General features: G+C 37.0%; 1 protein-coding gene across 1 annotated transcript in view; it reads right to left on the bottom strand.

Annotated features, from left to right (window-relative positions):
• Positions 1 to 547: 547 nt before the first annotated feature.
• Positions 548 to 17,339, bottom strand: part of trabd2a (TraB domain containing 2A) — a 72,174-nt gene continuing 55,382 nt past the window's right edge. The window contains exons 5-7 of the mRNA XM_066710968.1: positions 10,093 to 10,183; positions 6,339 to 6,599; positions 548 to 1,599 (exon numbers count right to left, since the gene is read on the bottom strand). Of these exons, the coding sequence (XP_066567065.1) occupies positions 1,401 to 1,599; positions 6,339 to 6,599; positions 10,093 to 10,183 (551 nt within the window). The 3' untranslated portion in view covers positions 548 to 1,400. The remainder of the gene's footprint in view (positions 1,600 to 6,338; positions 6,600 to 10,092; positions 10,184 to 17,339) is intronic.

The raw sequence follows: 17,339 nt of genomic DNA, 5'->3' as shown, positions 1-17,339 counted from the left end.
GAATGCTTTATAAATATAACGTTTGGTCCATTTCAACCACTACTCTCAATACTTCTATGAAAGTACTGATGCTTGGTTATCAACTGCTTTGTCCACAGCATTGACTCGAAAGTGACTCGTGTTTCCGATTACAAATCCTTGAAGTCATAGAAGTGCTTGCAGTAAAGAAAAACAACTGTCAATAACAGACTTGATCACTGCAATTATAACCAGACAAACTGTAATGAAGATTTTATTTTCTTATTTTCTCTTCCTTTCAGTCCTTTGCTGAACGGAAGTCGTGCAGCATGGCTATAATTAAAAAGACAAGTCATAAAAGTGCAGAATGTATCCAAAACACCAAATAATACCCACAGATTATTATTATGACTAGAGAAGGGAGGGGCGTAAGCTTTGTAACAGAAATACGAATAGTGTGCAAGTCAGAGCTAGTGATACGGGTCAGTGATGTACTGTTTGTAGGGTGGCAGTTGAGAGGTTTGTAAAATCATTAACAGCCGCACTCCAACATTGCAACATTATGCAAAAGTGACAAGGGAGTCAGGAATATATGTAAGTGTATTTAATATTTTGTTTCCATGTTGTTTTTTTTAAACACTTGCTTTTTACTTAATTTCTGATTTAGATATACCTTGTTTTATTATTTTTATAACAGTGTGGCAGAACATTACATTCCTCTCATACTGGAACATAAGGCCTAGAGGCCGGTTTGTTTCACATAGCCTGAACAAGGAAATACAAGATCAACCTGATTTAGTGGATGCTATACTTATGCCATTAACTTCTAAAAGACACATTATTTTTTATTTGTTTGTACACATTGCAATTAGGACTGCCTTAGTCAAAACACTTTAGATTATCTATGACTATATAGTTAAATAAATTAAATGAATAACCTCTAATTTTAAACATTTAAACAAGAACACATCTGAACAAAAACAATAACCAAGACACAAGCTGACTGACTTATTCTCACATCCACAAGATATATCATAAATGTTTTCCATCAATCTAGAATAGGAAAATAGTCTATTAGAGTGGTGATTAGTGTCTGTATTACCCACAAAAATATAATGTATTTATTATTATTTTTACAAACCAAAAGAAAAAAGTCCATTTCATTTTTTTTTTATATTTCTAAATTACATCTATGATACAGTAGATATATACAATTCCCATAGTATTATGGGATAGAAAAAGCAATTCTTCAAGAAGAGAAGAATAAATTAATGGGTAGCAGAAAAGGCCTCCTGGAGTAGGTGAAAAGAACCATGTGCGTGCTTCCATTATGTCCTTGCCAAACCAGCCATTAATTCAAGTCAGATGGTTTTGCCTTAAAAATCCATCCATCCATCCTCTGAGAAGCAGCACCGAACAGGAAGGTAGCCAGAGCTTGCAGTCTAGTACAGCTGCAACGTCAATATCTGAGCAGACAATGTCAACATTAGAGAAAGCAACGACAAAGTAGAAGTGCAGGCCGAATCTGCAGATGTCCTGATGTGATTGGATCTCCCATAACCCTGACGATGGGGCTGGACTGTGATGTATCCATTTATAATGCGGACCAGTGGAGGAGGAGGAGGAGGTACAACTGTGGTGCTGAAAGACAAAACGGGACAAATTACCGATTAGATATAAATTAACAAAGCTGGCGGGCAGGTATCTGATATGTTCTTTTTTGTGGTTGTTAAAAGTTATGCAGCAACTTCCCTTCTAAGCGTTAACCACAATAACTTTGCATGGTAATTTGGCTGTTCTCTCATGATCATTCGACACAGGTACATTCCACAGGCTTCCTTCATTCTTTACAATGATTTCACATAGCTTTTTTACTTTACTGTGGTTTTACCTTGGTATAATTTATAAGGGTTTCTTATATCAATTCTGTAGTTTCTCCAGGTTTCGATGCAATTTGATTTAGGTTTTATGTATGTAAACATTAAACTTTACAGTCAAAACGGAAAAACAGGAGAAACTTCTTCACACAGAGAGTTGTCACAATCTGGAACAAACTCCCCAGTGATGTGGTGGAAGTTGAAAATTTTGGTACATTTAATATTAAGACTGGCTAGGATCCTTGGATCACTTAGTTATTAATGGACACCAAACAAGCACGATGGGTCGAATGGCCTCCTCTTGTTTGTAAACTTTCTAACGTTTCTTATACATGAAGTATAAGTAGCACTCATGATAGGGTTAACACTTGATTTCACTGTGGATACTTGTGCAAAAGGAAATGCGCTTTGCTCGATTGTGTTTTCACCATTGTGTCCTGCATGCACACGACACTACACTACACCACCTCAATAAGCGGTGAACACAGTGTCTGGCTATGAACATGACATCATGGTGTGGACCAGGAAGCAAGGATGTTGATTTATCATGTGGAATTGAAGGGATTTTTGCAGCCCACTGCCCCTGCCCAACCAATTGAACAAACCACTTTCCACATCACAATAGAACAACTGCTGTGTGTCTCTCTGAACAACCAGGAGATATGAACCCTGTTTTGCATGTGTGGTCCTTCCTCCTCCTTTCCACGCTTAAATGCCAGGATAAACCCACCTCCTGGGACTTCCTGATAAATGTTCTGCACCAGGAGTTGGCTGCAATGCCATTGTTCAACATTGTTGATCTCATCTCCACTACAAATAGATGTGATGGTAGCTAAAGAGGACAGCAGACCAATTCAATATTTTCTCCCTAAATGTGAGTGTAATGATTTTGAAATGATCTTCTATGTATTTTGTTCATCACTTTAAAAAGGAGCAAAACGTGACCCCTCCCCCAAATTACTTGAACTCTTTCTGGAAATCATCAAATTGAATCTTATCTGCCAAACAGGACTACTCACAAACATTCTTATGGGGTCTTTGCCATGAAACCAAGCTCTCTTCCTAAACCACTTGGAGAAGGGGCTGCACTTTTTCCTTTTTTTCTTTTTTAAAGAAGAAAATAATGGAAATAATAATGTGCTTGAAGCAAAAGGCTACCTTCAAGAGAGCCGCGACCAATTAAATGAGGTTTACACAGACATAAGAGTGTGCAGCAGGAGACTTTGTCAGGGAGTGGAAATCTGCCAGCTGGCTCTAGTGCTAAAGACCTGGGAGAGGGATGGCAGATGAATACGAGAGAGTAGGCCTCAGTCAATCCACCGAGCCTGCTGAGAATTAACATTAAATCATTTCAGCTAGGGCTTTTGATGTCTGCACTTCCAAACCAGCGCAGTTATGATTGGAAGAGCGCCAGTCAAAACATACTGACAGGTTTCTACGTGATGACTGGCCAGTGACAAAGGCACAAAGGCCCAATTGCAGATAAGATTAAGTTGATCAAAATTCAAGAAGAACAAGTTGATCTGTCCGAGGGGCAAGTGAAATAACTGGATGCAAGTTCGTTAAAACCAACAAATGAAAATAAGTCAGCTGGGTGGTATGCTGCTGCTGCAATGGCTGACCTGAACCTGAAATTAACTTGCATATTTAATCAGCATGAAATCCAAACGTTCACGTTCATCACAGGCATATGCTTTTCATTAATAATATTTACTTTTCATTGATTGGTCTTGGCTACAGGTTCTGGATATACCCCTAGACTTTCCGCTAATTTTAGAAGTTAAACTCGGAGCGGTTATTCATTTTTCTCCTGCTATTTTTGAAGTTCCCAAACTGTAAGCGTGTTTATTTTTGTTTAACCTGCATCAGAAGGCCTTATTCTCTGCCAGTAAAATCAGCCGTAACAGAGAATGATGTGTCAGCATGTAGCACCACATAAGTATAACAAAAAAGTTACTATATATTCTTGAGCTGGAAGGAACTGTAACGCATATTTGAATAAATGTTTTGACTACAAAAACCTAAAATAAGAAACAATGAATGAAAGAAAAATATATATGTTTATTTTGTACCATCACCTGGTAACATGTTTGCAGCTTGCAATTTATTTTATTTGGAAGAGTTTAGGTACCATACTCACTTTTGATTGCAATATAGTAGTAGTAGTAGTAGTAGTAGTAGTAGTAGTAGTAGTAGTAGTAGTAGTAGTAGTAGTAATATTTTGTTTGCCTGACACCTTTATCCAAAAGAATTGGCTGCTATGTGTTCCTGGGACCTACTCCAAGACTGTGCTTGTTATAATATATATGCAGATATAGGTCTCTGAAGAAATAACTAAATATGTTAAAATAGATGAGGAGACACATTCTGGACACAGAATTAAACAAACAGGAACATCTGCTGTCAAATGAATTGCTTCAATATTTTCAGTTGTAAAAACATATGCTCTGTACATCTGTGTCCACAGCATAATTCTTAAGAAGATGCAAGTCAAACTTTTGATGCCAGCCACTTGTTACAATTTAAAATAACTTTTTGCTATTGTTCTCAGCCTGAATTTCCTAATCACAATCACATTCATAGATCTTTTAAACAGAAATGAGGAGATACTTTCCCTCTTTGACTCAGATTTCTGACATCTCTGTTAATAATTCTGTTTGCCTCCCAGCTACATATCTTGATGCTGCAGGTCTTTGGAGAAAGCACCACAACTTTATTTTTATAGATAAAGTCTGATACCACTGGGATGCATCCTGTCTCAAGAGAGGTTTTCTTTGAATGAAAATACCTGGATACATGGTTTTCAGCCAGCCTTGGAATTTCACAAAACATATAAACCTACTACTACTACTTTCTACTCTGAAACGTGAACAAACACGAAAAACAGAATTACTGTAGAAAACATTATGTAAACAATAGTAAATCCTTGCTGTGTGCTCTAGAACTTAATATTGTAATCAGATATGAATTGCAATTACTTTTATTGGTAATGAATCTATTTACAATCTGTAAAGTAATACTCAAGCATTAGTCATCCACTAAAACCCTGTAATTGTTTATGTTGGAGTGACATTACACAGAAGCTGAAAGTAAGTTATAAAATTACAAAAAATAAGTATTTATATGATCAACTATCTTAAAATAAAACATTCACTGCCGGACATTTCCGTGTTAAAGTGAATATAACATCAAATCATTAAAATTAATAGTAAGAATGTTTTGTTTGTAATTACTAAAACAATAATAGCATATATATATAATGTATTGGAAAATTACATTTTATTCCACCATAGGGGTAAGAAACATCAATCTCAAGTCAGCTATTCTTTGGCATGGATGTAAAGATCTTTTTTTATATATATAAATTCAACCTGAACAGCTATTTACAATATGCCTGATTGATTTCCTTAACATTAATAAAAGCTGAAGGGAAGGGAGGTCAATTGTTTTTTTGGAATTTGAATCTCTATTCTCTAATTTACTCTAGTTTTTCTCAATATACTTCTAAACATCATCAGTTTTATATTTTTGTGGAGCCATTTCATGCACAAGCATATAACTGAGATTTCACCAGAAAATATCAGCAAGCAAAATCCCTTTTTTTTGGTACTGTACTGAGTGCTTATTTCTAATTTGTTCCCAAAGGACAATCAATTCAACTTAAGGGCTTTGTGATTTACACTTTTATTGTTGTAACCAACTCCTTGAGTGAGTGTGCTGTGACCTTGAGTGTGCAAGTTCAGTTTCACAAACCTGTACAACTAAACTAGTTTAGACAAAACCTCAAAATGGTGTGATCGCAGGAAGCTACATATTGAATTAGTAAAAATATGATGTGAGGTGATGGGTTGTAGCCTCTAGTATTCCTGTGGGAGCAGATCTGGATCACACAGATAACAGAGAGTCAGTGCTGTGATTTGAAAATGAAAAGTGATATCTGAGGATCAAGTCAGTACTTTAGTCTGAGTAATTGGAAGGACCCCAGTAAAGATGTGGTATGCAGAACAGTAGGTTTAGTACTATTAAGAAACCGATTAAGAAATCCTCTTACAGAGTTCAATTCTTCTTCAAAAGAACCATCAGCTACACACATATAAAACAGCACAATATTCTAACGTGATAAACACAGGGATTCTAGATTTTCAATTTTCATAATTCATGTTATCTCAGTTACCTCTATTTAACTTGTTGTATTCTTTATGTTATTTTTTTGTGACCCTTGTAACTTTGTGTACATGTACAACACTGAATTAGTGTTTGTAAAACCATGTAACTCATCTTCCATAAGGTGTCTGAAAAAATACCTTAAAAAGAATCGCAATAAGTTCAGAACAGTACACAAAATCTGCGTCTATGCTTTGGGGTTTTTGCTTTCTCGCCATCCTGATACAAACACTACACTTATGGCATGCTGTGCTTTAGGAACAACCACTTGTGATATTTCAATGGGGTACTTTTTCATCTTTAGTGGAGTGGCACAAGCCCTTCCCTCTGGATGTTTACCTTTCCTCAATGCGGACCCACAGGTCGTTGAACTGGCGGAGGCGCTGCTTCTTCTGCTTGTTCCTCCGCTTCTTTTTCAGCTTGCGGTCCACCTTCTCCAGGAGGTCCAGGCTGTCGGGGAGCAGCATGGGGGGCAGCAGCTCATCCTCGTGAAGCTCATGCTCGTGGAGGAAGGGCTCCAGGTGTGGAGGGGGCTCCAGCTCTTGGCCGGTAGAGTAAGGAGTGTGCAGAGGGAAGGAGGCTGACTTTGGGATCTTCATACTGTGAAAACAAGGCATTGAATCACAAAGTGGCAATGGCTTACCCCAGGTTCATGGGTTCATTCTACCAAAATAATCTTTGAGTCTGTGTAGCGCAAACAGTACATTCAAACACTAGGGAGAGACCACTCTGCTTTTTAAACCATAGGGAGGTCTATCCATTTGGAAAGGGAAAATAATCGACTTATTTATTTTCATGTTCAGGGCCATTATAGCACAACACACTTTGAGATGGTGCTCAGCTAGAAAATGTTTCTTGATAAATAAAATGTGATTGACTGATGTGGTTTCCTTTTCTAGTCTTGAACCTTTGCCTGTCTAATATTTAAAAAAATGACATAATCCAAGAATTTCGATTTACAAGAAAAAGTTAAACAATGTGTTTCCATATATACATACACAACATACATGTGCAATAATACATTATTTTACATGCAACCAATTTACAAATCAATGCATAAATTAAGATAAATAATTTCAAACACACAATCATTATTGTTATTATTATTTGTTGCAGGCATAATGCTTACAACCAATTTTATGCCCTTATGTAACCAAGACAATTTGATATTAAAGAAAACGTACACGCTTTCTAGAAAATGTTCCTGGCCCTCATGACTTTGGGGTTAATTTCATGAATATTTAAAACCTTACAGGGCGTAGAGAAGATATCTTCTCTTTAGGCACGGCTCCTGCTTCTAATGAAAAAAATATCTGACCATATATACCATGTGCAAATTTGCACTTATAATTGTGGCTTTAAATAATGTAGAAAACATTGCAAGAATGTGAAATCAAAGTTGCATTAGTGCAAATAGAAGCCAAAACTTTTTTTTCTAGGCAACAGTATAGTATTCAAGCATTCTAGAGTCTTGTTCACTCTGGAATCCCATTTAGACCCTACCATGGGTATGTCAGATGCAAAAAAGGGCATACCAGCATATAATTAAGAAGAAATATGACTGAAAGAACTGCTTATATATCTAAATTTCATTGATTTAAAGTCTGTTTTCCATTTATTCATTGAGATGTTAATCTATCAGTCCTTCAGAGAATAATGGTTATCATGGAGGAATAAGACGTGACCTGCCAGAATGAGGGCAGATGGAGACACAGAGATTGATTTTCAGATAACAGAGATTGCCACCCAGCTGGATTGGCATGGAAATAGACTATGTACGATGTTGATTGTTCCCTGTACTTTCCGCCATAAGTTTTATGCATTTGAATGTATATTTATATTTCATAACATTTGTATACCTTATTATTTTAATGTACCAAAAGCAAAATAAGAAAGTTACAGTGAAATAAATTTTGAACCAGGAATGAATGTGCTTTGGATGCGATGGTAACAGAAACACGGACTGCAATACCCTTACGAGGGTATCCCTCCAGGGCAGAGTGGCGATCCTTTGAGGGGGCCGTATGGGAAAGGTCACAGTGCAACAGCACATGTTACCTGCTCTGTGTATACAGGCAACTGCCATGACAACTTAAAAAAATGCTGCAACAACAACAATAAGAATAAGAGTTTGAAACATTACAGACAGGGAGAAGAACCAAAAGTACAAATCTCAGAGATATAAATCCAAATTACCTTCTCTAACCTTCAATAGCTCTTCTAAAAATTAAGTACAGGAGTCGCTAAACTAAGGGTTGATTCAAGGGAGCTTCAAATGTACTTTTGTTCTCATGCCCCATTTCGTTGTCACACTGTGTGTTTTGGCTTTAAATCTGAAAAAGGATGAGCCATATTTAACATCATGCTTGACTGCTCCTTTTCTAAGAGGAAAACATTTTATTTCTTTGAGAAACATGACAGTCCTTGCAATGTATTATTTGGGGGTATTCAGGCTATAAGGGGCCTTTTGTTGCGGTCTTCTGCCCACAAGGAGGCATTATTATACAATGAAAGCAGGATCAGCTGTCCAAACTTCCATACCAGACAAAGAAAAACAGTTAAGACAGTTAAGATTCAGATTTTTGTGACAGATTCGGCCCTTACAAGTGCAACCCTCACACTTAAAGTAAGGGCTGAAGAATGTAATGAGGTTAGGACTGTGGCTAAAACACTGACCTCATTGTGCAAATAACGTTTCCCTGACATATCCTGGTGTGCTGCGTGTTTATTTTATTTAAAAAATCTCAACATTGCGATCAAAATAGAACTATTATGCGATTAGTGGATTAGAAGCTATTTTGAGCAATAAAACTGTGACTGCTGACTCAGATCTCTGAGTTATTGGGAGAGAGCAACAGGATAAAGTATTATAAATCTGAGCTGTAGACAAATTAATCTAAAAACCAAGAAAGACGGGCTTCAACAGAGAAGAAAAAAAAAGACAAATTATTGGTAAAATTGTATATTATTTGCAGACACATTTTTCACAACAATCTAAGCATAACTGAACATCTGTTTTCGGTCTGTGGTAAAATTACAGAAACTAGGGGTGCGCTTACTTGGAAAACGATTTCCATTTGAAATCCAGTCAGTAAAAAAGAAAGACAAAAATAAATAAATACCACGCAGCCCTCAGGCTAGAGCTGCTCTATGAGGGACTGAACGGCACATGTAACCTTATGCCAGTTTAAGTGATAAAATATGGTCTGCAAATTTTACAGAGCCAGGTTTTAAGAACAAAGTATAATAAGTAACAAATCTGTGGTTGAATAAGATACTCTGTGTTTTAACTCCAGGCAGAATCTTACAGTTGGAATTATCTTAAGATGAAGTTATATAAAATGGCAGGTTATTCCAAATGGCTGAAAGGAATATTTGAACATTTGCATTGTCTTTCAAGGCTTTCTTAAACAGTTGTTAGTCAGGATGGGAGAGTCTAAGGTTCCTCGGAGTGTTCTGGAAACCCTTAAGTTAAAAGTACGTTGTGGTGAGTAAAAGGAAATGATTCTGCTGAGAGATGCTGTTGTAAACTTCACAGATTTAGAGTGAGCACATGCAGAGCTTTGTGGTTGTGTCCTTGGTTTGGTATTATGGGACACCAAGACGAAATGGATAAACCATACAGAGGTGTGCTATGTGGGGCAATGCTGAACAATGACGGTGAGCTAAGCTTTGCTATGCATGATATGCTATACAACATTGTCAAAATGCAGGTCTTGACATTGGCAAGATAAGGAATGGCATGTGTATCCTTTATTTCTCTAGCTGCCTGAAACACATAAAACACCCGTCTCTCAGTCCACTGCAGGCTTTCAGTTTAAACATCCCATGAGATCTTTTAGCATGACCCCCTTTTGTTAACATAACATTCTAATAAACAACACAGTGTTGCGTTTACAAGAGCCGAGACGACGACAAATTGGTAATAACGTCTCAGCTCAGCCCAGGTCGAGGTTCCCAGGGTCAGCCATGGGGTGGGCAAGGACATTCGTTCACCTGCATGTTGGAGGGTGAAGTGAAATGGAAGCGGTCCGTTTGCAATTTTTCAATTAAGAAGCAAAGAAGTGAGTGTTAAGATGCTTGTTATTATTACCTGTTAATGGGTTGCCCTGCAGGTGTGTGTTCCACTTCATATCCTTGACTCCGTAACACATCAATCACTGTATTGTTGCCCAGGAAGTGACCTGAAATATAAACAATTTGACTTTCAACCTCACCGTGCACCGAAAAACCCCAGTGGGATGAATCAGCAACGCCTAGAGAAATCCTGTAAAGTGCCGCAGAAACATTATTACATTACAAAGCCAAACAAACCAGGATTTCCTGTTGACTGCTAGGCAGTATTAGATGTACATCTTACAGCTTTTTCCTTAATTCGGTTTCATCTGCTTGCCTTAAATCTTCACATTTATAATGTTAGGTATGAAAGCCAAAAAAAAAGGAAATGGAGCATTATCAAAGACAACTTGAGCCTGGAAGGACACAGGAGCTAAGCCAACAATTACAGGTTTCCCTAACCTGTCTAGCTGCACGGCTCCTTGTTCAACAATGGATAGTTATGAATGCCATCAACTGAAGGGCTTCACTCCAGCAGAAACATTCTGACACAGGACAAAAACGGGCCCCGAAAGCAAGACTGGGAGTCGGCTTCCGTCACCTGTTCCTTTTTTAGCCGGTGCGCACCCCTGTGACCTGTAAAGAAAAGGCCTGCTCTCCCAGGCCACCGCACTCCCTCTCAACTCGCCATTATCCCTCTGAGCTAGGTGAAATGATGCATTGAGGGGTCAGGTTGCTATGTCAGGGGTCTCCATTCTTCTCCACTCATTCACAAAGGAAATGGGATCCCATTGTGTGCACTAGCTCAGCCATGTACCATATCGATGTGTAAACAAAGAGCATGCCTTTAATCTATCCCTAATGGAAGGAGAAAAACACTTAGGCCAGATAATGTAGTGATAGAGAGGCTTTCTCCCTTTAAGAAAGACAAAACTGGAAAAGACCTTTCCAGAGTATATCCCAGACTATATGCTCAGTATTATGTTCAGTGTAACTAGACTACTCATATACTTTTGTGGCACAGTACGCAAGGAGGAATATAACCTTAATAAGAACTTAAGGATAAAATACATGAACAACGGTTGACAATTAAGTACAAACTACATTACCTAGGTATAGTAATAAAGCAAAGTAATAAAACATATTAGTGTTAGAAAGTTGCATGCATTGCCATGCTTCCAATGCCATGTCTTGGCTGCTGAAAACCAGATGAGATCACCTGCACCCCTTTCATTATAGTGCTCATTAACAACATAGAGCACTGTAGATGTTATTCCTCAACAGGCCACTCTGAGCTGTCACCACATGAATCACTCAGGATCTGATTCAAATGAAGAGATGATGATGCCTAATGTACTGGCATCAAAAGATGACTTCAGTGCTTACAGCCATATTAGGACCCCATTTAAATAATATAAATCGCATGGTGACATTTTAAATAAGGGTTGCACTGTGAAAACATACTGACTTCTCAATAATACCATCAATTGGATTTTTTTTTTATTGCGCAAATTCCATGTTTGCTTTAAAGAGTGAGTAGGAATAGGAAACCCATTCAAGTCACAATGGTAGTATTAAAAAGTAAAACAATATCCCCCTTGGCCACTGCCTGAACTTTATGTTGCATAGATATTTGTCTAACAGTTATGAGAGGAAGCCTGTAGTTGAGACAGATCACATAACCATTAACTTTTTATTTTATATATATATATATATATATATATATATATATATATATATATATTTTTATAATACCCATTAAACTTGTGACTGATACTGAGACCGATTGCTTGCCAAACCTACTATGAATTAAATGACCAAAGCTTTTTAAAATTATTACATTTCTAAAGTTGTTAACAGTTTCAGGTTTATTATTACTATTTGAAATGAATGGTGTTTTATTTAATCGCTGTATATTGGGAAAAGCAATATAAATACATACACATACAGATGCATGCTGTGATTTCTTCTTTCATATAGAACACTATACATTATCTTCTTGTAGCTGTGAGGTATGTATACATATATATATATATATATATATATATATATATATCATCAGCCTTAGCAAATAATAACTGCAGCATCCTCTCAAAAATTAATTGCATGTGTTTCTTCAGTTGCCAGAACTTTTTGTTTTCTTACCCCCCCCCCAACCCAAAGACAGACCTATTGAATTTTTCCAGGCAATCCAGTGAGAGAAGCTTTCTAAGCAAGATCCCCATGAGGGGGAAACAGTGAAGCACAGAGCTGGGAAACTGATGCCATGATGATTTATGAGAGTTGAGTTAATGAGGGGATTTAGGTACGACAAATGGAAGATCTAACACAATAGAACAGCACTGGGAAGTGGACATCAAAAAGAGACCTATTATGAGCTTGAGCAAGTGTAGGGGCTAAGTGTTGGACTACACATACAGGAGCCAATGTAAAGGCAACTTAATATTTTATTGTGTTCATTTGTTTTAATATGCTGATAGAACACACACAAAAAGAGAGAAAGGAAACTTAAAAATAGGATTCGTAAAGTGAAATGAATAATATTAATAAGGTGACAGATACAAACAAGATCAGATCCTAGGTCAGAACTTTCTTAAAGCTGAAATGAAAAAAGCGAGGTATTGAGTTGAAAAGCCTAAAGCTATTTTGTACAGAGCATTACATGTTGTAAATAAATAAGTTTAAATAGTTTATCTTAATCAAAATATGATAGTATTAAACGTTACAATGAAATATTAATATATATATATATATATGTAACAAATGGGTTTAATACAATAATGAACTAAAAGAGATGGAGAAAACAACAGATAAGCTTGAACAAATGTCATCCAACAGCATTATAAACTGAGGGTGCTAAAAAAGGAGATTACCCTTTTGCAGATCAGAACCATGTTTAGCAGCATACCAGCAATGATGCTCTTCCGGAATGTTCCACCACATTGCACCACATAGGCAATGCTAAATTACAGCTGTTATGCATGGCTGCATCACTTATGGCAACAGTGTCATCTCAAGTACTCTGTTTATGACTATGTGTTTTTTTATACACATACAGTTATTGTGAAATCTTAAGCTAAAGAGACACTGGCACCAATAGCAGCACTATACAATATGTTCATGAATAAATAAGTTTTGACATCAATTAAAATATATACGCCGTGCACTGAAAGGGGAAGCACTAAAGGGGATTGGTTTTCTATGGCGATCCTTTGATTTGTCAGTTAAAACACCAAGCCGCAAGCTTTTGGAAGCGTAGGAAAAAAGACTTGTAATCAGGGATACATCGAACGGACACTGCATGGGATCTGAAAAACAAGAATGAACTGATCAAAGTGCACCTAGCCCTGTTTTCATTTTCATTCTTAGTTCAGTGCAGTAGGTCTTGTCATAAAATGAGAAGGGTCAGTCATGTTTTCAATGCTGATGGAATTCTTTAAGGAATGATGTTCATTATATCTCAAGGCACAACACTAGATGCAAAGTTGTGGCGGTAAGCAAAACTACCCACATAGTAACCCTAATCCCTACCTGAATAGTTTTACCACTACATCAATACTAAGTACTGGATCTGAAGGAATATTTATACAGCAGATGCAATCTACTGTTAAGAAAAGCTGTACGAAAATGGAAAGAAATAGCAATACATTTCTGAATGTTGGGTTGTGTTGTGTAATGGTACCTAAAATAAGATTAACCTTTTGTACCGTGTTTCACATAAAAAGAGATTAAAGACTTGGCGTTGTGACAAGAAACTTTCAACGTTTAAGGAAAATCCAGACATTTAGCATGCATGCACTGAAAATACAAGCAAACTTAGCTTGAGCAAGTTTTTTTTCTTAATGAAATAATCTGGATCTTCCCTTTAGAACTGGGGGACTGAAGAAGAAACAAAATAAACAGCTCAACTATGTACAGATTTAGAAACCACTAAATAGATCGTTAGCTTTCTATGCTGAAAGAATTTATGTGATTATGCAAACCATCCACCCTGACTTCATCTTCAGTTCAGCCTGGGTCACATAAAACTATATAGAGAGAAAAATAAAGTACACAGGCTACTTCTACACAAATTAACTGCTATTTTGAACAGGCTTTCAAATCCTATAGCACATCTTTCTATAGTAGGTTGTTGCTAGAATCTAAGAAAGCTTGCCAAATTCTGGATTGTTCCACAACTAATTCATGAATGTCAAATGCAAATTGTGATCTTGAAAAAATGTATCTAGTTTACTTCAGAAGCATTGAAACAGAACCCCTCTAGAGCAAAGTTTCATGAAGTCGGGCACATTGTACCTATATGCCTGTAGATCAGACTCTAATACACTAAACTCCTCTAAGCATGAGTTAGGTGGCAATGTGAAGATAATATGAATAGCTTAATTATTTTATAATTACACAAACGTATGGGTGATACTGTGGAGGTATAACAAAGCACGTTATTCTAATTTAGTAAGCACAAATAACTTTATACATTGTTTGGTTTTCCCAGTTCCTCACAAGGATGTAGTGGAGTATATACCTTAGTTCCTTGACATAGACCAGTAGAAGTTGGGTACAAATGTTAATGCACTTACAGGAGTTAATTCAAAGATAAGTTAGGTGAGAACACAGCCGACTAGAAGCTTAAAAGGATTAAACAGATGTTATGCTTCAGTCACTGTCAAACCCTAGATTTCATGTTTCAGTGCTTTATATGAAAGTATAAACTAACATACACGAATCATCTAAAAATAAAAAATAAATGAGATAAAAAAAAGAGGTCATGAGTTCTTAAGAAGACAGTCAGACAAATACAGCGTAGAAGTCTGGTTTGATTGTGTCAGTCTCCTTTAGAAGTCTGAAAAACCTTGATTAGATCTGCCTGAATTCTCAAGTTCCAGGATTGGTTGCCTTTCCCTGCACCCTTTCCAGTAATGTAATATCTTTTGAGTAATGCAGTGATCAAAACTAAAAATGAATCCCATCTGCATCAAAAAGAACACCAGAAAAACAAATAATGAAAACAAAAACACCATATATTTTAAGAATTCGAAGATTTTAACTTTGTCAAACTGGCTAGGAGAGAGTAAGACAAATACCAGAAAAGTGCTGATATTGATGACTTTACTTAATTTGACTCATGAATGATAATGATAATAGTTCAATGAACACAAAAAAATGCATTTGGAACTATTTTTGTAGTGCTGGGCAGATCAGGAGCCTTCAGATTACTTAAGACAGCTCAGACTGGAAACAGTAGCCTGCTGAACTAATTTGCTCCGCTATAATGAATGCTGACCTGTAGAAAATGCCATATCATCTGTCTGGAGCCAGAAAATAACCCGTGGTTTGTTTTTCCCCGATCCCTGGTCAGCTTGCCCTGAGGCATAGCAAAGTGTCTACTAATTAACATTGAAACAGGAACTGTGGGGAAGAGTTTGCTCCTGCTGGCTAAGCTGAGTTACCTTTAATAGTTGCTTTTCTTTTTCTCCGAGTCACCAAAAAATGTAAGAAGCCGGTGCAATATTTAACAACAAAAGAACTCACCTGGTTTTCTCTCTTACACTCCTCAATACAAGGTTATCTAAAGTACATTTTGTTGGCATTGTGCTACTCTATCATGCAGTAATGTAGGTGCATTGAGTACAGGTACAGGTTTGCACAGGTTGTGCCTCATGTCATATAGTTCTAAAACTAAAGGTAACTTTAATCATGGCATTTTTAATTGGTGTAAAAATGGTTTTGCATCGGTTGACATTTGATTTGACCTTCAGAGGAGTCCTGAGTAACTAGGACACAATACTGCATTCAGTACTGATGCGATTGCTTTCTCTGCAAAACTTTTTAGGAAGCGTTTCTTAACCCTTTCTATCAACAGGCATTATAGAACAAGGCCCAGAGACCCACAAGACAGTCATCGGTAATTAAGAAGCTCTTTATTCATCTCTCCCTTGATCCCTTGATGAAAGACTCAATCTTACTTCTGGTGAGGCCTAGAGGTCATCGAAACCTGTACAGCTCTACACAAGCTTTCTTTCCTCTTCACTGGAAGGAGGCTACTTGGGATTTTTTGTTACTGTAAAATGTGTATTACTTAACTGCCAGCAAGAGGGTAATGTGTGATTGGTTAGACACCTCTCACCATGGTTAACAACACAACACAAACAAAAAAAAAAAGCTTTTGGAGAGGCACATGCACATAACATGGATAGCCTTATTTAGTTTTTGGGTGAATTCTTAAGGGCTAAGAAGTTTCTGAGGTTTCTATAAACAAACATTGTCTGTTTCTCATAACCAGTGTAAACTGTTTTATTTTGCAATCAAATTCAAATCACTTGAAAAAAGAATTAAGACTAACTAAACCTATTACCATGATTTATGGGGAAACCTTTAATAAGAATTGGTAATCTGATTCTACTTTTTTTCAACTAATTTAGTAATAACATTTGATTTTGGCATAGTCATGTTTACAAACCTTTTGGAGCCAAAGTTTATGTTTTCACTATCATTTGTCATTGAAGAAAAATAGCAATGCAATTTGGCATAGGTTTCTTAGTTAGAAACTCTCATGCCTTTCTGCTTTTAGCAATCAAAATAGGAAACATTCACTGAATAATGAAAGATTTCATAAACAAACAACAACAAAAAACTTTAAATAAATCAAATATCCTTAACTAAACTTGCAGGCGGTACAGATAACATCACATTAGAAAGAAAGTCCCCAAAACTCCATGAGAGGAACAGCGGTGAACACATAAATTATGTTTCATGACAATTCAGATATAGTTCTGGCTGTGTTAATTCAGTTACGAATAAATATCAGTTTACATAATACGACATGACTTTCTACTTTCTCAGAACTCTCAGCTAAAAGTTAATTGAATCTGGCCCGCTGAATGATGATGGTGTCAAACTTGAAAGGGAATCCAAAGGCCCGAGCTTGGAGCTTGCCTAATAAATACACAGTAGGCAACTACTTTCTCCGATTTGTTCAAAGAGCTGAGCTGCTTGTCTTCACAAGTCAAGGGGAACACTTGTCTGAACTAGCGCCAAACTCCACATCCACACTGCCTAGGCTAACTATAGCCGGCAAGCAGGGTGAAACCTAGCTCCGTCCTAACATTATTGAGGGGGGAGCAAGAAGTGCTGCCTTCCAGCCTTCCTGCACTTTTAACATGATTAATTGCAAACTTGAGCAATTATCCACATTACTCATGTTATTCACCTGTATTCCAGCAATCCCCCAAGAGGAATGGAAGGAAGCCACACAGCAGAAAGGTGGCCTTATCTCACTGTTGCATT

The sequence above is a fragment of the Amia ocellicauda genome, chromosome 8 (genome assembly GCF_036373705.1).
Source record: "Amia ocellicauda isolate fAmiCal2 chromosome 8, fAmiCal2.hap1, whole genome shotgun sequence".
NCBI classification, from domain to species: Eukaryota; Metazoa; Chordata; class Actinopteri; order Amiiformes; family Amiidae; genus Amia; species Amia ocellicauda.
This window is presented reverse-complemented; position numbering and strand designations above follow the sequence as displayed.